Source organism: Mizuhopecten yessoensis, unplaced genomic scaffold (genome assembly GCF_002113885.1).
Source record: "Mizuhopecten yessoensis strain PY_sf001 unplaced genomic scaffold, ASM211388v2 scaffold419, whole genome shotgun sequence".
NCBI lineage: Eukaryota > Metazoa > Mollusca > Bivalvia > Pectinida > Pectinidae > Mizuhopecten > Mizuhopecten yessoensis.
The window spans coordinates 921,175-945,943 of record NW_018403537.1 but is presented as its reverse complement, the minus strand read 5'-3'; the positions used below and the strand labels follow the sequence as shown (position 1 = coordinate 945,943).

Genomic DNA, 24,769 nt, shown 5'->3' with positions numbered 1-24,769 from the left:
TATTGATGAACCCACTATCATCCCAGAATTTCCTTCAAGATGCCCTAATTCAATTGAAAATATTGTCTTCTCTGTAACTGAAATAAGGGATATTCTTTTAACTTTGAAGCTAAACAAAGCTACAGGAAAAGATCAAATTAGTCATGCAATGTTAAAAAATACTGCAGAAAGTGTTTGTATACCTCTTCAATTGCTTTTTAATTTATCTCTAAGTCAATGTAAGTTTCCAAGTCAATGGAAAACAGCTATAGTAATACCTTTATTTAAAAAGGTGAGCGTTTTCTTTCTTCTAATTACAGACATATTTCTCTTCTTAGTACTGTCAGTAAAGTGCTTGAACGAGCAATATACAAGCATTTATTTAATTTTGTCATCGATAACAACCTCCTGTATAAACACCAGTCAGGCTTTGTTCCAGGTCATTCTACTGTTACACAATTACTAGAAATGTATCATAATATTTGTTTATCATTAGAAAATAAGCGCCAAACATGTATGGTATTTTTTGACATTTCAAAAGCTTTCGATAGAGTTTGGCATGATGGCTTAATGAAAAAAATAAAGCATATGGTCTTAGAGGCAATATTTATAATTGGTTGAGAGATTATTTAAGTGGTAGAAATCAAATGGTATGTTTACGTGAAGCTTTTTCTTACACAGGATATGTAAATGCTGGTGTACCTCAAGGTTCTGTTTTAGGGCCATTTCTATTTTTGTTATAATTATCTTAATGATATTTGTGAAAATTTATTTTCATTGTCAAGAATGTTTGCTGACGACACTTCACTCGCATATTCTTCAAATAATAGTGCAGAAATTGAATATTACATGAACCATGATTTAGCAGTTATTGATCAATGTTCGAAGAAATGGAATGTAAATTTTAATCCTAATAAAACAGACGAAGTTGTTTTTACTGGTTCTTTAGAAAGACTTGATGTTCAGTTGATTTTTAATAACACAACATTGACAAAAGGTGGTACACACAAACACTTAGGGGTAACTTTAAATGAAAATGGCAAGTGGGAAACACATTTCTTGCATATTGCCAGATCAGCCTCTAAACATTTGTCTGTTTTACGAAAATTGAAATTTACTGTGAATAAAGAAATTTTATCAAAATTATACATTGTATTCATCAGACCTATTTTAGAATATGCGAGTGAAGTGTTGGATGGTTGTAACAATGCAGATTCTGATAAAATAGAAAAAGTCCAACTGGAAGCAGCCAGAATAGTTACAGGTTTGCCTTTATTTGCTAGTAGACAGTCTTTGTATAGTGAAACTGGCTGGGAAAAAACTTGAAGACGGACAAAAATAAAAATAAAGTTATTATTATACAAAGTGCACCATAATTTAGTTCCTTCTTACCTAAACGACATCGTACCCAATAAAGTAAATGACATTAGTAGATATAGTTTAAGAAATGGTCAAGATTATGTATTACCCAAGTGTCGACTTGTTTTGTATGAAAAATCGTTTATCCCCAGTACCCTGAGAATGTGGAATTCATTAGATATTTCAACTAGAACTCTAGAAACAGTGTCAAAATTTAAACATAGCATTTTTAGAAAAAATAAACCTGTAACTAAACTGTCTGTAGGTAACAGAAAATTTGATGCTATACATACTAGACTCCGTCACGTCTGTAGCGCGTTGAATGCAGATCTTTTCAAGTGTAATTTAGTCTTATCACCAGCATGTAACTGTAACTTTTAATAGAGAACCACTTTCATTATTTTTTTCAGTGTAATATATACAACCAGTGTCGGGATATACTTTTCAGACAATTGTCTAGATATGATATAGTAATTGATCTAGGTGTACTGTTGAACGGTTCTATTAATCGGAACCAGACTGTTAATGATAATATACGGTTGTTTGTACAAGAATATATCAAAAACACGAATCGTTTTGCATAATCTGCTCCAGTATCAAATAATAAAGACAAATCATCATTATATGTCAAATGAAATGTTAAGTACAAAATTGCGGTTTACATGCAGAAACTGGTTCCAACATTCAGTTGTTGTAACTATTCACTATGCCTTATTATACATGTACATACTTTAATTGTTAGGTATGACATTCATACTATATCTATGACATTTTAAGTGAAATTCCTTGAACTAGTACTGATATGGGAAATGCATATTTCCATCTGTATACATTAATGTTAAGTTTTATAAATATATATATATAATATTTATATCAACTGTTCATGAAATGCTGCCATATATGTATGTTACCATTGTATAATAGTTTATGGAAGAGGACGTTTCTAATTTGTTTAACTTGTGTCCAATTCCATTTGAATTTTTTCAAATAAAATATTTTTAAACTAAAAAGTTTCATTATAATCCTGTCATTTTTTGACAAAGTTATTCTGCAGAAACCGTCAACCAATCAGAGTGCTGTATGGTAATTAATTATTTGCGGGTTTTGCTCAACTTCGCTGTACGCCTCGATCTTTGGATAATGAAGATGCATGGCATACTCTCCCACACGATGATACGTAATTATCATATACATCATACTTTATACCACCTACCGATAGCATACTAAATTCATTATCATGGCTTGTCAGTATTAGAATATCCAAAAAGTTGAGAAAACTTGAGAACGGACTTTTCTCATTTCCCGGCATTTAGGAACGTATTATAACAAAAAATACCCGTTCTGCTCGTACCAGGTGACGTCCTCAACCGGACATATAAATAACACAAAAGTGATACTCGTAAGAAACTAGTCCCGTGATAAACAGATCAATATAGAGTTACGAAAAACTATTATGAGGATAACACACCAATTTATGCGTAAATGTGCAAATGAAAAGCCAATGACAATCTGATTGGTTCTTTAAGACAAAATCTGCATATTTTTAAGGTTCATGGTATTACACGCAATCCTCTTTTTCTTTATATTTGTGACAGACCGGGGATTTGCGATCGCTGACCATTGAGCCTTGAAGTCAATTAGAAATGTGTTCAGTTGACGTTTTTTAAATGGAGAAATATTTAAGGTAGTAGTATTTTGATGATGAACAGTTCATCACACAGTATTTTCAGTGATTGTCGTGAGCACAGTGCTCGCTTTGAGAAAATTGTTCTCAAGCCAAACCCTGAAACAGTGTGATAAGCTGTAAGTATCAACGCAGTGAAATAATCTGATACCGGAAAAATGACTTAGGTTTGCTCTTCTATCGCTGATGCCACACAAGACAGAGACGTCATTCTGAAGGCCTATAATGATAATGCCGCACAAGACAGAGACGTCATTCTGAAGGGCTATAATGATGTTGCCACACAAGACAGAGACGTCATTCTGAAGTCCTATAATGATGATGCCACACAAGACAGACGTCATTCTGAAGGCCTATAATGATGATGCCACACAAGACAGACGTCATTCTGAAGGCCTATAATGATAATGCCACACAAGACAGAGACGTCATTCTGAAGGCCTATAATGATGATGCAGGTAACGATTTGTTTAAAAATAATGAATCATGCTGTTGTCTTTTTTATCCCCGCTCAACTAATTGGCCGTCAATCAATCAGAGTACATTAAGGCAAGAGGCTTTAAAAGCTCGGATTTAATAAATATTTTATAACTTGACACATGTTGAATAACGTGGATCGAAACAAATATTTGCTGAAGCAAGAACAAACTACCTAAATGCAATTTTGTATGGTTCTAAGGTGGACACCTCTGCAGGTCGGGGATCGCGAAAAATACACCTGCTGTCATCCACTGCATTCACTGTAAGAGCAAACTAATGGGGGAACCCCCTGCAGAATTAGGGATTTGCTTTTGCTTTTCTGCCCTCTACTTGGGGCCAAAAACAAAACCCAAAATGAATATGCTAACCAATTGCAATATATTTGGGCTCTTTATATATCCTTTTACTTCTAACTACCTTTTATTTCCTCGGCATTGCATTTCAATGAGATAGCACAACACAGTTGGCATCAGATCCGCGCTATCACAAGGAGGCAAACACACTAACATACCCTGTCTCCTGCATACACACACGCAGGCACACACACTACGAACATGGATGCACGTCCTTAAATTACCTTAGATGTTAATAGGACGTTTAACAAAATTAAACCAAACCGAACCAAACCAAATTATTTCCTTGCACTTTGCTAAGCAACACCTCACTTGAGTCATTAGTTTTGAACGTTTGCCCTTTTGAGAAAGGCAACGGGAGCTGTCCCCAGGCCAGGGCATACTAAAGTCCTACAATATGGTAGTTAGTCCCTGCTCAACCTAATGGCAAGAACTGGTCCACCCGTTTTCAATTTAATGTGGCCGGGTGGAATGCTGTGATCGGTCCCTTCGACATAGTATTTCAGTGATAGATAGCACTCTAAAGTCGGCATCAGATCCGCGCTATCACCAGGAGGCAAATACACCAACATGCCCGGTCTCCAGCAAACATGTACGCATGCACGGATACACACAGATTCAAAAAACGTTGGCATCTGGTTTGCAATAAATACTTATGAATGTTAATGTGTAGAGCAATACTATATATGATCAAAATATCTTGAGTGTATCCGTAATAAAATATCGAGGAGGACGATGCAATATCGAAGTATCATTTTAAGTTAAATTACTTGAATGTATAAAATTGAACGATTTACATACTCTTATAATCCTAAAGCTGGACTTGGCATCGAACTGACAATGGAAAAGACAGAACGACTATATTTCCATAAAGGCGCTGGATACAGCTGTAAATATACAAAGGAACAGCTACAATCATAGTTGAGAAACATGTAAAATTACAACACAATCTCGGCAACACAGGTAAACATAGCCACTTTGTACCTGGACCGTAGTTTACCCCCGCCTGGGGCACTTACGGGTAGAGCTGATATGTGAAACCGTATACCGTTATGAAAACACAACTGGACCTCTGGTAATTGTTATTTGCATTCGTTTTAATCTAAAGCTCCCCTTCACCTGGTTTTCACACCTTAGTTACGTAAGTGTCCCGGGCGGGGGTAAACTACGGTCCAGGTACAAAGAGGCTATGTTTACCTATGTTGTCGAGACTGTGTTGTAATTTTACATGTGTCGATTAAGGTCATTTAAAAAACACTGAAAACGCCGTTTCTAAATTTAAGCTTGTAGACGAAGCTAGAATAGGGAAACATACTAAATAAATCAAGTTTATATGTTTAAACAACAAACCTTATATATTGTTAAGCCATTCCTCAATTAACACCAACCACGAGTGTTAGCGCACAACGTTCGTCGATCGCCCGCACAAATGTGCGCAAGCAATGATCGTCCAATCTTTTATCGTTCGCACTTCATGCACACATCGTTCACACACCGTGCACAAATCGTGCGCACACCGATCCCACAACTGTACATTGTACATCAATTTTGAGCTAACCTGTCCCGAAGGTATTTTTTACGGTAAAAAGGCTCACTTTTGTATCAACTGAGGCGTACGCCCCCTTTGGAGCAGAACTGTGCGGTCTAATAAGGGAAGTAAAGGAAAACAATTGAACGTCCTTCTCGTTTTGTACTAATGAAGGAATTTGATACACAATTGTCCTATAGCATCTTTGGACAAAGGGGATTCAATTGTGTATGAACAGAAGGTGTATAGAAGTGGAGATAGTGGTAAATGTTTTAATCATTTTGTACAAATAAAGGGATTTAAATCTCGAGCATATTATGGTAAAAAGTGTGTATCAACTCTGGCCTAGACCCACCATTGCGGCCGAAGGGTGGTGCCGAATAGGGGAAATAGGAAAATAATACAGATTCTTCTTATTTTGTATGGATGAAAAGATTTGAACCACATTTGTCCTACAGTATCTTTGGTTAAAAAGGATTAAAATTTGTTTAAACAGAGAACGTGGCAACCCTGGGGACAGAGGGGCTGGGTCAATAGAATAAAGGTAAATCTTTTAAATCTTTCTCGTATGCGAATAAAGGGATTATCACCAAATTTGTTATAGATCATCTGTGGGCAAAAGGTAAAAAACTGTGTATAAATTGAGGGTGCCGCTGTTTTGGGTTTAGTTTAGTACAAAGTTTAATTTGTTTAACGTCCTATTAACAGCTAAAGTCATTTAAGGACGTGCCTCCATGTTTGTAGTGTATGCGTGCTTGCGTGTGTGTATGCAGGAGACAGGGTATATGAGGGACCGGTTCCAATATTGTAAATAGAGTAAACTATCTACAAATTATTCTCCTTCGATGCAAATGGATGTATTTTAATAAATTTGGTCAAGAGAACCAGCAGGCAGAGAAAACTAAATTTTGAATGAATTGCTCTGTTTTGCTCAACATTCAATGACAACCTTTTCAGTTCCCGGAAATGACACAGTGAACAAAGCGATATATCTGTATCCTTTTCCCTTTAATAATGACCTAGTAATAGGTATTTTTCAACAAGTGATTTTTATCAATTCTGCTCTCAAACTTAAAGGGAAAGTAATCTAAAAGATGAAACTTGTTCACATATGGATTTTATAATTTAGCAGTAGGCAGATCCTCTATTAATAAGGTCCAAAAAGTGTTTTGTTGAAGATGGCCTGATAAAACTTGCAGTATATCTGCATCACCCTCAGACAATGTACAATGCACTATCGTTAGATCAGTGTGACCTAAACCTCTAGGTCCAAGCTCAACACACCTGCAGGTGGGGGATCGGGAAAGAAACATGCCTGTTCATGTTGGGCTTGAATATTGAGCGTTCGCCCAGGTACGGATGGCAATTGGTTCTGTCCCAAGGCCGGGACATACAAAAGTCCTTAAAAACTGTAGTTGTTATAACCTGATTAACGTTTAGCATTAAGGTGAATGACAGCAACTGGTTCACCCGTTGTCAGTATAATGTGACCGGGCGGAATGCTGTGTTGGGCGCTTTCGGCATGGCATTTTAGTGAGATAACACTACAAAGTTGACATCAGATCTGGCCTATCACAGGAAGGCAAGCACACCAAACCTGTCTCCTGCATACACACACGCAAACACGCATACACTACACACATGGAGGCTCGTCTTTAAATGACCTTCGCTGTTAATAGGATGTTAAAAAATTAAACCAATACGCGGAAAGTTTTCAGAAATATAATGTCAGGGCCGTATCTTTTCAACCGTTAAAGGAAAGACAAAAACAAGTATCTAGTCATTACTTGTATGTCATCAATGGGCATCTTTAACATAAACCTCAGATAAATTCCTTCAGCTACAATTATGGAAATAAATTCATTGACATTACTGACTTTGCTTATTTAATCTGTCTGCTGAACCATGTGGGAAAAAACCCAGAAACTGCTCCAATTTCTAATATATGCCACTTTATAAATTAGTTACCATGGAAACCAGGTGCTGAACTGAGTAAAACAGACTGAAATGTAGTTTGAATGCATCAAGATAGAGCCTGTGAATTATTTGCTGTTTAGTATCAACATGCCTTATTGACACATATGTGATGAATTGTGTAATAAGTAGTTACCTCCCTTTAAACATACCACAGGTATTATGAAAAACATCTTGTAAAACAACAAATGTTTTTTTTTATGTGACGTTTCGATGACTAGTACGGCATGTACGTTGTCACCTTTATTTGATTCCAAAAAAATGCGTGGCATTTTTATGATGTTCCAGTTATAAAAAAGTGTCATTGATACAGTCTCTGTGCCATTACTATGTGATCATTATCATTTATTTTATCTTTACAAATATATATATATATATGTTACGATCGATTCGTTTGCTATTCATGTATGTTCTTTATCCATTGAACCCTTTCAACCATTATTTTAAGTATGATGTATTCCTTTTGATAACATCTGTTTTAGTGTTGTTTGGCCCTAACGGTTGCAGTGAACATGAAACATAATCTAAAAGATCAAAGTGAAACCGATGTTACGATGTGAACTTTTCCCATGCCAAACATATTTACAAAAAAATAAGGATTGAACTTCATTTTAATGGCGTATACGGTAGGATGAACGGTTCGAAACGAACTTATTATACGGTGCGGGTTATATTACATAAAAGCAATGTATAAATGTTGTACGAGGGAAAAACAGTCAGATCGAGTTGCTACGATGCTAACTACGGTAGCCGTGGTTGCAATATTGTTCCACTGAAAATGTATTGATATGCGAGAAGAAAGTATCTAGCAAACACTATTATTTTCATTTTGATAAATGTGTAATGGTCGTTATATTTGTATGTATAGGCACACTACTGTGGTAGCGACGCGGTCAAATATTCCAGAACGGAGCTGGCATTGTTACTTTACCGTCAAGGAAATGTGAATGTACATGTGCATCCATGGAATAGAAAGTTGAACAGCATCCCGTTGTTGTATAATTTGACAAAAAAGATCCCGAATATGATCCTTGTTTGGAATGTTGAAGAAACCAAGCAATAACTGCCATCGGACTGTTACGCTGAACGGTGAACAGCAACACATTTGAAGGAAGTATCAATCCGTCTAGCCTTTTTAACTTCGTTTACGCTAATTGATACGCATACAGAGGTCATGAAGTTAAAGCAGGGAGATATGTTACAAATATATGTTGTTGACAGCGATTTTTATTTCCTCCGCCGTACAATGGGAGTGCATATATTGTTCCCGTTGTCCGTCCCGTCCCGTCCCGATTCAATGCAAACACTGAGCAACTTCATTCTGTCACGGTTTTTTTTCAATCTTGATACAAAATTCTTTACATCTTTTATTGATATCTAAATACTCTGTATACCTCGGACATCATTATGTTACAAGGTTCCAATGTCAAGGCAAAGTTAACGGTTGCTATATATAGAAAATAATCAAACGATTCAGTGTCATCACTCTAGCTACTTCATTTCTTAACAGCATTTTGATGAAAGTTTAAACACAGAATCCTTCTGAAATTGTTTTGTGTTTCAGGGTTCAAAGGTTAAGGCTAAGGTCACAGTTGCTAAATATAGAAAATCATCAACTCATTCATTAACAGATTATGATGAAAGTTTCTACAAAGAATACAAGGTCAAGGCAAGGGTTACCATTGCTATTTATAAACAAATCATTAACCGATTCGGTGTCATCCCTAGCAACTTCACTTCTTTACATCTTTTATTGATATCTAAATACTCTGATCGATTGTATTGTTATGATTTCGAGTTCATTGTATACCAGAAGAAGCAGAATTGATCCTATTTGGTGTTTTTTTTAGAATGGTAAGTGACACTTTTCACCTATTCTTTAGAAATTATCGCAGTGTACAAATGTGTACTTACATGTATGCATAATCGCACCACCTCTATATGGCACCATCAAATCATGTGTAATGAATGATGGCGATAAAAAGTTATTTACTGATTAATTTCCAAACATTACACATTTTTAATATCAAATTAAGATTTTGCCAATGATTGCGAAATGATGTTAAACGAATTTTCTGTTCACATGGTTTGATCATATGGCTTGCGTTCTCGTCGCGGCGCTGAGCATCACATACTAACATCTTAGTACTTATATTATAATCTTCATATTAACCATACGCATTTCTTTCGGTATGTTACCGACTTTTTAAAGCATGCTAATTATTGTTTGCAACAGTTTTGTTGTGTAGCTTAAAAAGAGCGATATATCAATTTGTTGAGTATAGGATGGTTAAAAGCTATACCTTGTCCTCGTTGGGCAGGCATCTTTACTTCAAAAACGAAAACGCGAAAATAACCCAGCAAGAATTAAAAGCTGTAAACAGTATACATGCGTTGTGTGCGTCAATTTCAATTTATTTCAGGCCCAGGATACTATTACTAATAAATGTGCTGATATTGAAGCAGGTGATTTACAGATCACTGGCTTGACAATCATGATCAGTCAGGCAAAATATGTGGATGTCTCCCAGTTGCAAGTGATGAACAATAACAGATAGCATTACAAAATATAAGGATGTTATAACAAAAATAAACTGGAAATCTGCAAAAAAAGAGAGGCTTAAATGTGTCAAAAAAGGAAAAATAACACTTGAAAATGTAGCCCAGTGGAAACGAAAGTGCCAACACATTAAGGAAGACCTAGATGATAGCTGACTAACTGATGTGAATGCAGATGATCCAGCGGGCATGATGCAGTGACCACTTCCGATGCACCAACCACCAATAAAGTCACTAACCAAAGAGCTTAAAATGATGAAGAAAGGACAGAAAACAGACGTGAAAAGCCTTCTTTTATTTTGGCTATACAGTGATTTTTATGGAAATTGAACATTTCAGCATGATTTGTCTGCTGTCCAATGTAATGTATGTATGCATTTTACATCAGAAGGCATTTGTTTTTCCAATTGATCTTCATTGGTCGTGTCTGTCATGTTCTTTTATCACTCAATAACAGTATACATGTAATTTATTTTCATTTCACTGAAGTCATAGTAATGGCTTATATCAATAACTTAATAGTGCGTTTTATTATGGCATAGTTGTGTTCAGAATGTGTTGTTTACTTTTATTATCTTCATTGTTGTTGTTGATTGCTGGGTGCCTTCGGCATGGCATTTCAGTGAGATAGCACTATAAAGTCGGCATCACATCCGCGCTATCATAAGTAGGCATTCAAACCAACATACCCTGTTTCCTGCACACATCGGTTAGTACGCATACACTTCACGCACTTAGGCACGTCCTTATATGATCTAGCTGTTAATAGGACATTAAACAAAATAAAACCAAACCAAACCAAACTGTAATATTGATCAACCAATTGTACCAAATCTCACGATGTGCGCACGATGTATGCACGCTATAGTTGGTGCGTTGTGCGGTCAAACAACTCTAGCTGTTAATAACAAATTGATCACAATCACATTAAACCACAGATATTCTTGAATCCCCAGCTAAGCTGTGGATGGTACGTTAAACCCGTTACAGCCAACCGACCCGATTTTCTGGGGTGTGGCTGAAGTTAAACAGCTTTGAAGCTTTACAGAAGCATGAGGCGTAAATGCTGTGCGTTCGTATCAGTCGTCAGAAACGCCCCGATCAATTACTTCGAATCAGCATTGTGGCATCTACATTAATTCATTATCAACCTGTTCTATCTGCCTATAAATGTTTACAAAAGGCATGACGCATCATCGAGGTATATGGACGTTCGCTGGATGTGTGCCGTCCTATTTCACTTACTGGAAAGGTCTGTATAGTAACCACATTTGATTTATATGATTCATGTTGGATTTCATTTCTTGTAAGGAAGTTGTCCTCTCACGACTGCGCATAGGCCATGCATACATCAAACACAGTTACATTTCATATAAAGAAGAGCGACCTTATTGTCATGCATGTGATCAGCCACTTACAGTCAAATTTTTTATGATTGAATGTGCTGATTTCAAACAAAAAACAGAACAGATTCTATATATAGCGTGCATGAAAAAATTATTTGATACAGTTTCTGTTTGGTTTGGTTTGGTTTGGTTAAGTATTGTTTAAAGTCCCATCAACAGCTATGGTCATTTAAGAACGGCCTCCCCTGTGTGCAAGATTGATCACGTGTAGTGTATACGTGTGTGTTTTGGAAGGCTGCGATTTGTTCGCGTTTGTCTCCTTGTCATAGCGCGGAACTGATGCCGACTTTATAGTACCACCTCACTGAAACATACTGCCGAAGACACCAAGCAGGACACCACACACGGTCACATTATAATGACAATGGGCGAACCAGTCGGCCCTACTCCTTAATTGCTGAGCGTTACGCAGGAGTAGAAACTACCACTACTCTGGTATGTCTCGGCCAGGGGACATAACCCAAAGCGGGGCCCAACAGGGGAAACATACCAAATTCTTTAAAATCCTCCTTATTCTGGAGGAATAAAAGGATTTGGTCTGAAGCATTCTTGGGTGAAGGGGAACCAATTTTGTATAAACGATGGGTTTGGCCCCCCTGGGGGCTGAGGGGCGGGGCCCTATAGGGTAAACACAGCAAACTATTCTTTAAAATCCTTCTTCTTCTGTAGGAATGAGAGGATTTGGTCTATATTTAGTGTGAATTATCTTTGGGTAAAGGGGAACCAATTGTGTAAAAACGGTGGGTTTTGCCTCCCTGGGGGCTGAGAGACGATGTCCAATAGGGGAAATATAGCAAATTCTTAAAAATTCTTCTTCTTCTGTAAGAATGAAATGATTTGTTCCGTATTTTGTCTGAAGCATCCTTGGGTAACGGGGAACCAATTTTGTATAAACCGTGGGTCTGGCCCCCAGGGACCTGAGGGGCAGGGTCCTAATTCAGTCTGGAACATCCGTAGGCAAAAGGGACTCAATTTCGTATAAACAGCGAGTGTAGCCGCCCTGGGGGCAAAAGGGAGGCGCCCAATAGGGGAAATAGAGGTAAAACCTTTAAAATCTCTTTTACCATAGGGATTAAAGGATTTTATCCTAATTTAGTCTGAAGCATCCTTGGGCCAAGGAGACTCAATTTTGTATAAGCAGTGGGTGTGGACTCACAGGGAGCATAAGGGCGGGGCCCAATAGGAGAAATAAGAGGTTAAACGTTTAAAATCCCTTTTCGATCATCGGGATTAAGGGATTTTATCCTTATTTAGTCTGGAGCATCCGTGGGCCAAGGATATCACTTTTGTATAATTGGTGGGTATAACCCCCCTAGGGGCATAGGGGTGGGACTCAGTTTGAAGTTTGTTCCCGCTTTATTTCAAGTACTGGATGGATCTTTCTGAAATTTCATCTGTACTTACATCACCTACCATGGAGTGCTATATCTTTACTTCATACCAATTATTTTAAACATATTCAGGTGAGCGATACAGGCCCTCTGGTCCTCTTGTTTTATAAACAGACGGTGTGACTTACCTGGGGGCAGATGGACGGGCCGCCCCATTAGGGAGAACAGGGCAACATGTTTAAAAGTCTTCACCTATTGTATGATTAGAGAAATTTACTAAATCGAGATGATGGGGCTCATAACCTCTCGAACATTTAAGACCAAATATTTTACAAAGCGTAGCTGCATCGAGTCGTTTCGGTACATATGTAACAGGAGAAAGAGAAAAGTAACGACCAGATCGAGGTTCGAACCCGTGACCCTCCGAACGGTATCTCCAATTGAGCTACCTGGTCGCCGACGATTGGCCCAGCCCAGTTCCGCTACATTCCTTGCTCTTTTTTTCTAAGTCTACGCCCCCGAAGACAACTATTTACAACCAAAGTTCCGGTATCCCTTTCTAAGCGTGTTCCCTATGCTTGAAACAAGTATTGGCAAGCTCGCCAATTTTGTAACAGAAGAGGAAATATAACGGGCAAACCGGGGTTCAAACCCGGGACCCTCCGAAGCTAGACGGACTCTCTACCAATTGCGCTACCGCGTCGCCGACCCAGTCTAGTTCCACTACACAAAAGTAACAACTACATACGTTTACAGCATCTGAATCGACATCGATTTGTGAAAAACTTGTATACATTTGACACTTTTGTGTGCATACGTTTCACTGGTCATTTTCTGATGAAAGTGAAAGAGTATATACCGTACTAGTCATCGAAACATCACATAGAGACACTTTTTGACAAGAAACATTTTAATAATCCTTACAATTTCGAACACTTCACGGCACTGACATATCGTCAGCAGAAGTGGTCTGCGCTTTCTAAACTAAAAACTTGGCCGCTTTTTGTTGATCGTTTATGAAATACGGTCGGACCTAGTAATCTGATACTGCTTTAAGGCGAGGCTTGCAAGACCTGCATAAACATGTGCAGGTCCGCCAGTATTTGTACCCGAAAATGTTACATTTAAAAACAGAGTGTCAAGTGCGAACGGTCATCCATCCAGCTACCGATCACGCGCGACGTTGCTGAACTAGTGAGCGGGTCCCCAAGTTCAACCGCATCACTGGAAAAGCTAGCTTGCCAGTAAGACAGTATTTCCCCCTTATATTTTAGCTGTTAAACTACTCCCCCCTCCAGGAAGTCTCGTCCCGAGACTTGTCCTGATGAATCCCGTTGACCCTCCCTGTTTATCAATGCACCTTCCCTAACCACCGGGAACTGGCCTTATATGATCATACAGAGTCACTACGCTGCCACCAAATGTTACGTGCGGGCGGTCACCTATCCAGTTAATGACCACGCTCAACGTTGCTGAACAAGAGAACGGGTCCCCGGGTGGGTTATACTGCATCACTGGAAAACCTTGCTTTCCGGTAAGGCAGTATTTCCCCCTCATATTCCTCAGCTGTTACTGACAAACTGTTTGTTCCACATAAACGAACAGGCGCCAGGTTACCCATGAAAGTACAACTACTAACACGGAATTAGATTACTATGTCAGTCCGTGCTAATAACTTGTTTGAACATCGTGTAAAATATTTTATGAGTCGTGACCAAGGAAAGAAGTGATTTATACACAAGTTAGACATAGAGCAGCTTATAAATTTAATGAAAAATTTAAACAAACAAACAAGTTATTAACGCTTTTTATATAGGTTACATTCTGTTTCTAATCTTGTACAAAAAATCAGAGACGTAAATATAATTCACTTTTGAAAAGCGATAAATGGTTGCAGACAGCATTACAGGGACATCATAAATAAGCATTATATGTGAAATGAAAGAATGCAAACTTTAACACATTGCCAAATTTATCAGGAACAAGCGATCGGGTCGGGATACCTATTGTCCAAATCATAACTATTTATTGGATATATACGAGTTACTTACACTGCACTGCATTGAGTTCGAAAGTCTCCGTAAGTAGATCGGTGCGTTGCAGTACGTTGCACTGGTCAAATACACTTTACACCTGGTCGGTTAATGATATAAACAGAGGAAATATTGGGAGCTAAAATTCATTGGATTGTCGAGCTGTCTAAAACCTGAGCACTCTGCAAGACAATGTCCGATGGGCACTTGTTAGGGTCATCCATATAATGCCGACTGCATCATCGACGACGTATTATCAAAGCTGATGCTTATGAGTTCCTAAACAGAGCGTGCATGTGTAGCGACAGGTGTTAAAGTTGAAGAAAGTTATATTATACAAGGACAAGAAGGAAATTAAAATTCACATTTTTATTAATTTAATGCTTTCAAATCAGGGACTTTCGTGAGAAAATGGTATCAATAAATCAATAAATGACAGATAACGCATTTAAAAACATTATTAAAATTATGTATGTCATTAATATATTACATATAAATAGCACTTGAGTATTTGTTTTAAGTATATGAGCTAATCTATGAGAAGATGACCTTATTCTACCGACTGACAGATTGGACAATAAACGTTGTTATCATTATAGAAATTTTCATTTGATAATTATATTTTTTAGTTATATTTGAGATATGTTTTCCCTGTGTGATAGATCAGTAGGTAAGTAACTTTTATAATCATTTACTAGAAATCAAATTAAAACTTTTTATCAAAGAATTATTAACAAAATTAAAGTAGTATACATCATTCCACTAGGACATTTAACAAAAATAATAATAAAAAAAAGAATTTATGGATTTTTTTAGATAGAGACCCTTGCAAAAGTATAAGGTGGCTGGCAAAGACATGTATGTAACTGGTTGGCAAAGACAGGTATCTAACTGGTTGGCAAAGACATGTATCTAACTGGTTGGCAAAGACAGGTATCTAACTGGTTGGCACAGACAGGTATCTAACTTAATTTAGTGCAACATGACATGGTTCAGACTGAACAAAAAAAACCTGAACATCTGGAATGAGGACACCGCTCTGAAAAAACTCTGGATCTGCCCATAACAGGTCTTTAGAAATACTTATGAAAAACTGTTGAACTAAGAAAAAGCATAACTAATAAACACGATTGTTAAATATTGTCTTAAATAATGCACTTTGATACGATGATAACAATCAAAATAAACGACGAATTCTGTTTTGTATTTCAGGCCGCTCCGCTCAGTAATAAGTGAAAGATGTGGATAAATCAATGGAGGCTGCAATGATCAACAACTGGATTGAAACCGAAGATTCAACTGTATTATTATTCTCTGCAATACATATTTCATATGTAATAAGTGATGAAACAGATTTATAATATAGACTTCATGATTGCCAGACATCGTGTACGTGCTGTGCAGCTGTGGCCTAATATGGAAACAAAAGTTTCAAACAAAGCCAATTTTTTTACATATTATATTTTTTGATTTTGATACTCTCCAAATACAGGATTTCGCATCAAATATTCATAATTGTCCTTGGGGAAGACTTCTTAGAAGGTTATAGCCCTCTCACGTTTCCTCCCCGGCTTATCGTTTTATTTACTGGCTGTTGCTATTTAGGCATTGAGCCTCCTATTGGTATGTCCTTGAATGAACACAATGTCAGGTTGCAAACAATTATTTAAATAAAATTGTTCGAATATAAGTGTTGAACGTTGAATATGCTTTAGTAACACGTTCTTGAATCGGGTATGAGGGAAATCCTGTCCTCTGAATTGTATTCTAATCAGTACGCTCACTCTTTTACCTCCTTTCGACAATTCATACTTTGCCTTTATTTACCCAATTGATATTGAAAATGTATTATAATAACTTAATCACACAAACAAAACGAAAATCCTAAAATTAAACGGTTCTTTATTAAAAACAAATGGGATTAATTGCAGGTCTTACTAGAACTGTCATCAGGAGGATAACTTATACCCCCGTAGCTGCTAGTAGTTTATACATCATTTAGTGACATTGACCTTGGGTTTTCTGGAAAAGTTATTCGTATAAAGGGTCGTCACTCCCTTAAAAAGTGTTGAAATCTGAAATTAAAATGCCGGTGCACAACTGCATAATACACTGATCAGTCAAGTGGAGTTTCATTGCAATTTGTTTGTTTGTTAAGATGGAGTTCTCCAGATAATATTTTTCGCTTAATGGGACGCTTTAAAAGTATTAATATCTGACAATAAAGATGCCGGTGCACAAATACATAATATACTGATCAATCAAGAGAAGTTTCAATAAAATTTGCCTGTTAGTTACTACATAATATATCGATTATTCGACTGAAGTTTTAAAACAATCTTTAAAACAATCTGCAGGTTAGTTGATTCCGCATAAAGGGCTGTAACTCCCTTAAAGTTTTGATTGGTTTGGTTTGGTTTAGTATTGATTAACGTCCTTTTAACAGCTATGGTCATTTAAGGACGGCCTCCCCATGTGTTCAAGATGCATGCGTGTAGTGTATGCATATGTGTTTTGGGAGGCTGCGATATATTCGTGAAAGGTGTTCGGAAAGAAGAGAAAAGACAAGATCCCAAATTTAGTCGCCTCTTACGATCATGTAATGGGGACAGCAGGTACAATTCTTACGCCCTACCTGCAGGGACTCAGCGAGTAGGGTAATCACAACAAATGGAGGCAAATACGCCTATATAATTCCTCCAGTAATCATGCACATATACCAAACAAACATATACATTACAAACGTGGAAACAAATCTTTTGGTGTTGTTTATTTCACTAATTTTCTAACAGCTAAGGTCATTTCAGACGTGCCTTCTTGTGTGTAACGTTAGTGTGCACGTGTTTATGTGTGCTGAAGATAGGGTATGTTGAGGTGATAGTCTCCATGCGTTAGGAATAACAACTACCATTTTGAAAGAACTTTGGCCTGGGCACAGAGCCCATCTCTTTAAAAAGACTGCTTTTACCAAAATAGCCGAAAATGACCAAAAAACAAACGTATAAGTGGATTTCTTCTCAAACGTTTTTACAGTCGAGCCACTAAATGCTGCAATACCTGTCTTCTATAGGTTCCAGATGCTTTGAAAATATTAAATCCGTCAAAATTTCCGGGACCGAACAACGTTCATACTAAAGTATTAAAGGATTCAGCAGATATAATCAAAACACCTTTGTGTGAGATTTTCAACAGTTCGCTTGAAAGCGGAGAACCTCTGGATAGCTGGTAAAACGGGCAGATAACAGCAATTCACAAAAAGGCTGACAAGAAAATACCAGGGAAGTATAGACCAGTGAGTCTCACCAGTGTAATAAATATAATCATAGAAAAAAGAACAAGAATAATGGACCACTTGGAGAGAAATAATTTATTAAGTAAACACCAATATGGGTTTGTCAAAGCAAGGTCAACTGTACTACAACTATCGAAAGTCATTGATAACTGGACAGAAATTCTCGATCAAGGAGCACCAATCCAAACTGTGTATTAAGATTTTATGAAGTCGTTCGACACTGTACCACACCAACGCTTAATTGTCAAATTACATTCATACGAAGTATCGCCCGAAATTATCAGTTAGATACAATGTTTCATATAAAAAAGGAAACAAAAAGACTATCAGTAAATGGCGAAGTATCGAAATGAATGAGTAATACCAGTGGAATCCCTCAGGACAGTGTCCCTGACCGTCATAATTTGTTAGTTATATCAATAACTTACCAGAATCCATAAAAGCATCAACATTCTTATTTGCGGATGACACACAAATGTATAATCACAGAGAAAAAAAATGAACCTGCAAGAAGACCTCGACTAGATCCAAAAATGGTCAAATACTTGGATGTTGAAATTTCACCCGGAAAAATGTAAAATACTTTCATTAGGAACATATATTAATACCGCGCCGCTTTATTTACGCAAAAACATCAATGAAGGGAGAAAACGTTAACATAGAAACGGATCTCGGAGTAATCACAGATAACAAATTTAAATTTATGATCATATACACGAATCGGTAAACAAAGCAAACACGATCATGGGAACAATTAGAAGAACGTATACATATTTAGACGCATCAACGTTTTGTCTGCTGTATAAAGCACCCGTGAGACCGGGTCTGGAATACGGAGCTAGCATATGGAAGCCATACCTACAAAAGAACATTAACGAAATCGAAAGTGTACATATAGAGCCACAAGACAGATACCTTGAATGAAAGACGTAAATTATCAAGACAGATTGGTTTGGTTTGGTTTGTTTTAGTATTGTTTAACGTCCCATCAACAGCTATGGTTATTTAAAGACGGCCTCCCCTGTGTGCAAAATGCATGCGTGTAGTGTATGCGTGTGTGTTTTGGGAGGCTGCGATATGTTCGTGAATGGGAAAACCTGTTATTGCATTACCTGAATTTTCTTTTATTGAGGTGTTTAGCTGTTAATAACAAATTGTACCCGTTACAACCAACCAACTCGGTTTCATGAGGTGTGGCTAATGTAAAACAGCTTTGAAACTATACACAGCATATGCGCCGTACTTGTGTATCAGCCGTCTGTAAAGCCCTTCTCCATTGGACTTCCAATCAGCATTATGACATCTACATCACTTCATTATCGATCTGTTCTGTCCGTCTTTAAAGGCGCAAAATTCATGAATATAACCTCACTCACGCATCGTGGTATATGGACATACGCTGGATGTGGTGCGTCCTACTTCACTTGCTGTAAAGGTCTGTATGACCATCACATTTAATTCATATAATTTATTTTGCATTTCTTTTCTTGTAATTAGTCAAACTTGTATAAAGAAACGTTCCTCGTGAACACAATTAAAGTTGTCTCTTATCACAGTTTTCCTAGTTCGCCGAATTCGGTAGGCAATGGGTTCTGTCCCAAGGCTGCGACAAACCAAAGTCTTTATAAATGGTACAGTCGTTACGGCAGTAGCGGATCCTTGTCTATAGCGGATCACTTGGAAATCTAAATGTTTACATTCAAATGAGCATAGCTAGACGGAAATTAATGTACAAACCTGTCAATATAGTTTCGTACTTGAAAGTAAAAACAGAACAGTTAGTGTAATAGGTAAAATTAGCCGCAACATCAAGAAAACATGAAAATACGAAACACACCTAGTGAATGCAATGTTGTAAAACGGTCGGTTCAGGAAAAAACAAGTTATTATTTCAAAACGCTTTATTAGCCAAATGTAACATTTTTTATGAATGAACTACGTTGTATTGTCATGCGGCAATTTCACAATTAGATTTTTTTTTTACAAATGTGAATATTTCCAGACATGTTTAGGCTTTTCGTTACGTTTTGGTTAGTGTGACAAAATGATGTAAGAATTACGATAATCGGTTGAGTGTTTCGTTCACAATTGCAAAAATACTGATAGGCCTTAGTGGGATTGACTGTAAATGTAGTGGCATAATCAAAGCAAAATCATGAATATCATAATATCAAGAAAATATTACTTTATCATTGTTTGATAACTGATACACATGGAATGTATCAGAGAATAAAATATTGATAATTATTATTAACCACAAAAAAAAAAAAATATTGGTATCTCTAGTCAAATAAGACCGACATTGCAATTATTTATAGATGAAATGTCTTTTTATTTTGGTCAAATGTGCTTATGCAATACAATGCAATTTGAATAGAAAATGCCTATCATTACTTCCCATGGTAAAAATAACAATAGTACGTCCATGAATTAAAGTGTTCTATGACATCCAAGTACATGTATCGTGTGCAGTAAGACATTCAATTTAGTTCTATAAAATATCTACAGGGACACTTTATTAGTCAAGGATGTCTAGGCTACGTGAATTGGAACAACTGTTCCCCTTTCAGTCTCAGAGCATTCCAAGCCATGTTTTCGGCATGTGCACCTTCGGGTATCGCAATTTGTCTTGCACTTGCAACGAATAGTCAGCATGAACTTTTCAGGAGCTGGAGCTCTGTTTGTTGTAATAGGCATAATTCTACCATTTGAACGGGTCCATTCCCATACGCATGCGTTAAGGTTCTCACAATCCTCCTCCGTAATCCAAGCCTGGACTTGAAGCTAACATCGCATGCTATGACACGCAGCAACAGCTGATGTCGGTGGCGAAGTGTGAATTTATAGAAACGTTTTGTTAGATAATACACGACTTGTGAACTTTCTGTATCTTAATGTATCAAGTCCCTCGACTCCAGTGTCACCATACGAGGTCGCATTAGGATGTTCTCCAGCAGCTATTGCCTCTTCTGTCGTGCTTGTATTGGTAAGAAAGACTGTTACTATCGATTGTGCAATTAATATATGACTATTTACACTCTATTGATCTTTACAATAAAATATGATATATTGTGCAGGCAATTTGTTCAATATTGAGGTATTTCTTGAATCGTTTACATATTTTTAAGCTATAAAGTTTTGGTTTAATGTGTCTTTTTTCGTGAATGTATCTTTTTACAATATTGTTGGCCCTAAATGACTCACATTGTCGGTGGCCCTTTAAACAATACAAAAACAAAACATCATTTACCATGAACACTCCCTTCCGTTCCAAGAAAGATTCGTTTCTAGCCAACAACGAAAATAAGCAAAACTTTTTGAATTTGCTCAGCTCAAAGCTTCATGTACATGGAATAGAGACAAAACATGCAGCCGCGGATGCCGACGTGTTAATTCCACACACTGCCATTGCATAAGCCAGAACAAAAACAACAACGTCTTTTTCATGTCGGATATCAAGAGAAACAGTAAGATCAACGTATGGGACATTCCAAAAACCAAACATGTACTAATAATCCTTACATAGACGTCCTTGCAGGTAGGGCGTAATCGTTGTACCTGCTGCACCCATTGCATGATCGTATGAGGCGACTTAATTTTGGAACTTCTATTTTCTCTTCTGTCTAAACAACTTTCTTCTTCCTAATGTCTCTCTTGACAATGCCTCACCTTTGGCCTTTAGTTGAGCGTTCGCCCCTGGCCGAGACATACCAGAGTCTGTAAAATGGTAGTTTCTACTTCTACTTAACGCGCAGCAATTTGGGAGTGGGACGAATGGTTCTTCCATTGTCATTATAATGTGACCGGGAAGGGTATCCTGCTTGGTGTCTTCGACAGTATGTTTCAGTGAGGTAGCACTATAAAGTCGGCATCAGTTCCGCGCTATCACAAGGAGACATCACGGAACATATTGCAGCCTCCAAAAACACACACGCATACACTACACGCATGCACACATGGGATGCCGTAGCTGTGGATAGGACGTTAAAAAATACTAAACTAAACCAGTCTAATTGAGCAGGTCTACGGTGTTCCGATTTCAATTTCTGAAATCATCGATGAACCTCCGTTATAATTTATTATTACTCTAGAAGATTTGTCTGAACAACATAACAGGAAAATACAACACGCCGCGACTGTCCTCGATGATCTGTTAAAAGGAAATACCACCGTTACTGATATCTGTAACGACGATTTTATAGAGAAAATACAGACTTAGCTCGACGAGTTCAGAAACATTCATGCAAATCATAGAACTGCACAGCTGTGGTTTATGTATCATGATATGGTCAACGTTTTACAGAAGTTTAGTTTTAGTTTAAGATCATGCAATGGGTACAGCAGGTACAATACTTACGTCCTTCCTGCAGGGACAGTTGTTCTTGAAGTCATTCATATTGTTGATATAATCAAAAGTCATGAAAACGGATTATTTTAAGAGTACACGATGACAAAGTAAACATATCAAAAAGCAAGTAAAAACAACGTTCATGTCGACGAAATTTAGAAGGATTTTGAAGATGTTAATTATAAGCATGTTGCAATCGGCACCTCAACTAGTAGAAATACAAACAAGTTTCTTGGCCTGTGACATGGTTAACATAGCTGAAAAACGGTCGAAATCTCACTGCGAGTTTAGCGTTCTATTTTTAAAAACAAATTACCTAGAATCAAACTTTTTTTTCTGAAATTGAACAATAATGGGTTATCGTTGTCAGGAATCAAGAAATTGTGCATTTTCAATATCAGCGCAAAACTGTCAAAATTGTACCAATTGTGGTATCTCAACGTTATACAATTTGGTTTCATTTATTGGAACCCCATGGATACATATCCGTCGTAAAAGGATATTTATTTTACTTAGCAGATGATTTTGTTTTTGTATTGTTAACGGCCCATCGACAATGTAAGTCATTTAGGGACAATAGCAGAAGGTAGTTGAACGAAAGTGTTTAAATAAGATATCGGCTTTGGAGTTGTCCATGTATCAATTGGGCCGCTTATCCAGCAGATAAGAAATATTTCAAGACCAGCCAGCAATCGAGCATCACCGTCAGAAGCCGCCATCCGTTATAGACAAACGTGATCCGTTATAGACACAAATATTTTGATTTGTTTGGTATTGTTTTACGGCCCATCGACAATTTGAGTCATTTAGGGCCAAACAACAGAGTAAAAATACACATTCACAAAAAACTTAATACTTAAAAAACAAGAAACAAAAGGTTAAAATGTGTAAAGATGTCAAAATTTATCAATAGCAAACGAATTGTTTATAAAATATATCATATTTTATAATAGAGATTAATTGAATGTAATTTGTCATATATTGATTGCACAGAAACTGTATCGAATAACCGTTTCATAGAGGGTACCTTATAAAATCTGTCACGTATTTGTTTGAAATCAGCGCATTCAATCATAAAGTGTTTGACCATAAATGGCTGATCACTGGCATGACAACAAGGTTGGTCTTCCCAATGCAAAATGTAGCTATGTGTGATGTAGGGACAACTTCCTTTCTGAGGTCTGCTCTACCTTTTGCACATAAACCTACACTAGGTTGAACTGGCAATAACTTATTGTTTCTTTCTTCAGACCATATATTTTTTACCAATTCGTTTAAAAAAATAGCTATTTAAGGTTTAAAATCAGAATAAGTCAGTTTTATATATTTCGTATTGAGGTTCAGTGCTGTCTTAACAGCTCTATCTACTTTTTCATTTCCATTTATTCCGACATGGCCGGGAATCCAAGTCGAGATCAGTTGACAGAAAACTAAAATGCTGTTAATACGGAGGGCGATTATTTGTACGAGATTGTTGCTAAAGTTCCGGTTTTTAATACTTTGTAGTAGTGACAAAGAGTCGGAGCAGATAATAGCGTATAGACACAAAGACGTCCGGTTTTGTTTTGCTAATTTTGTTTAATATGGCATTTTTCTTCAACTATTTAAACATGACATGCAAAGATATACGTTGCACATTTTATAATTATACGATGTTTGTGGTAACCCTGTTCTCAGAAATCGTGTGGATGAGTTTTTTCATCGAGTGTTTTTGTTTACTTAACGTTCAGCATTTCGGTTATCGCAGCAACCTCTTTACCTGTTGTCAGTTTAAGATGGAATACCGTGTTGGGTACATTCGGAATGATATTTCAGTGAGGTTGCACTATAAAATTTGCTGGTAGGTTATCAGGATTCAACGTCCTATCAACAGGTAAGGTCAATAAAGTACGTGCCTCGATGTGTGGTGCGCAAGCGTGTATGTGTGCTGGAGGCAGGGTATCCTGGTGTACTTGCCTCCTTGTGATAGCACAGATCTGATGCCGACTAAAGTACAATCTCACTGCAATACCATGAGTTAGACACCCATCACAGCATTCCGCCCGGTTACATTATACCGACAATTACCCAAAATGTTTAACGTTAAGTACACCCCTGCGGGTCGGGGATAGAGGAAAGAGTAATATGTTCAACCCCTGCAGAATTAAGGATTTGCTTTTGTGCCCTCCATTAGGGGACACAAAAGCGACAATCTGCTGCACCAATTACGATACTTGCTTCGCAATACCATACTTCTGGCTTAAATTTTGAATGTTCGCCCAGGTAAGGAAGGCAATAGGTTCTGGTCCCAGGTCTGGACATATCAAGGTCCTTAAAATGATAGTTGTCATTGCCTGCTTAACGTTCAGCATTTAGGGAATGACAGCAACTGGTTCACCCGTTGTTAGTATAACGTGACCGGGCAGAATGCTGTGCTGGTTGCCTTCGGCATGGTATTTCAGTG

The 24,769-nt window shown here is 37.3% G+C and overlaps 1 protein-coding gene across 1 annotated transcript in view; it reads left to right on the top strand.

Annotated features, from left to right (window-relative positions):
* Window positions 1–3,383: 3,383 nt before the first annotated feature.
* LOC110448437 (4-coumarate--CoA ligase-like) overlaps window positions 3,384–24,769 on the top strand; it is a 31,402-nt gene continuing 10,016 nt past the window's right edge. Inside the window, exon 1 of the mRNA XM_021494681.1 lies at window positions 3,384–3,480. Within this exon, the coding sequence (XP_021350356.1) occupies window positions 3,384–3,480 (97 nt within the window). The remainder of the gene's footprint in view (window positions 3,481–24,769) is intronic.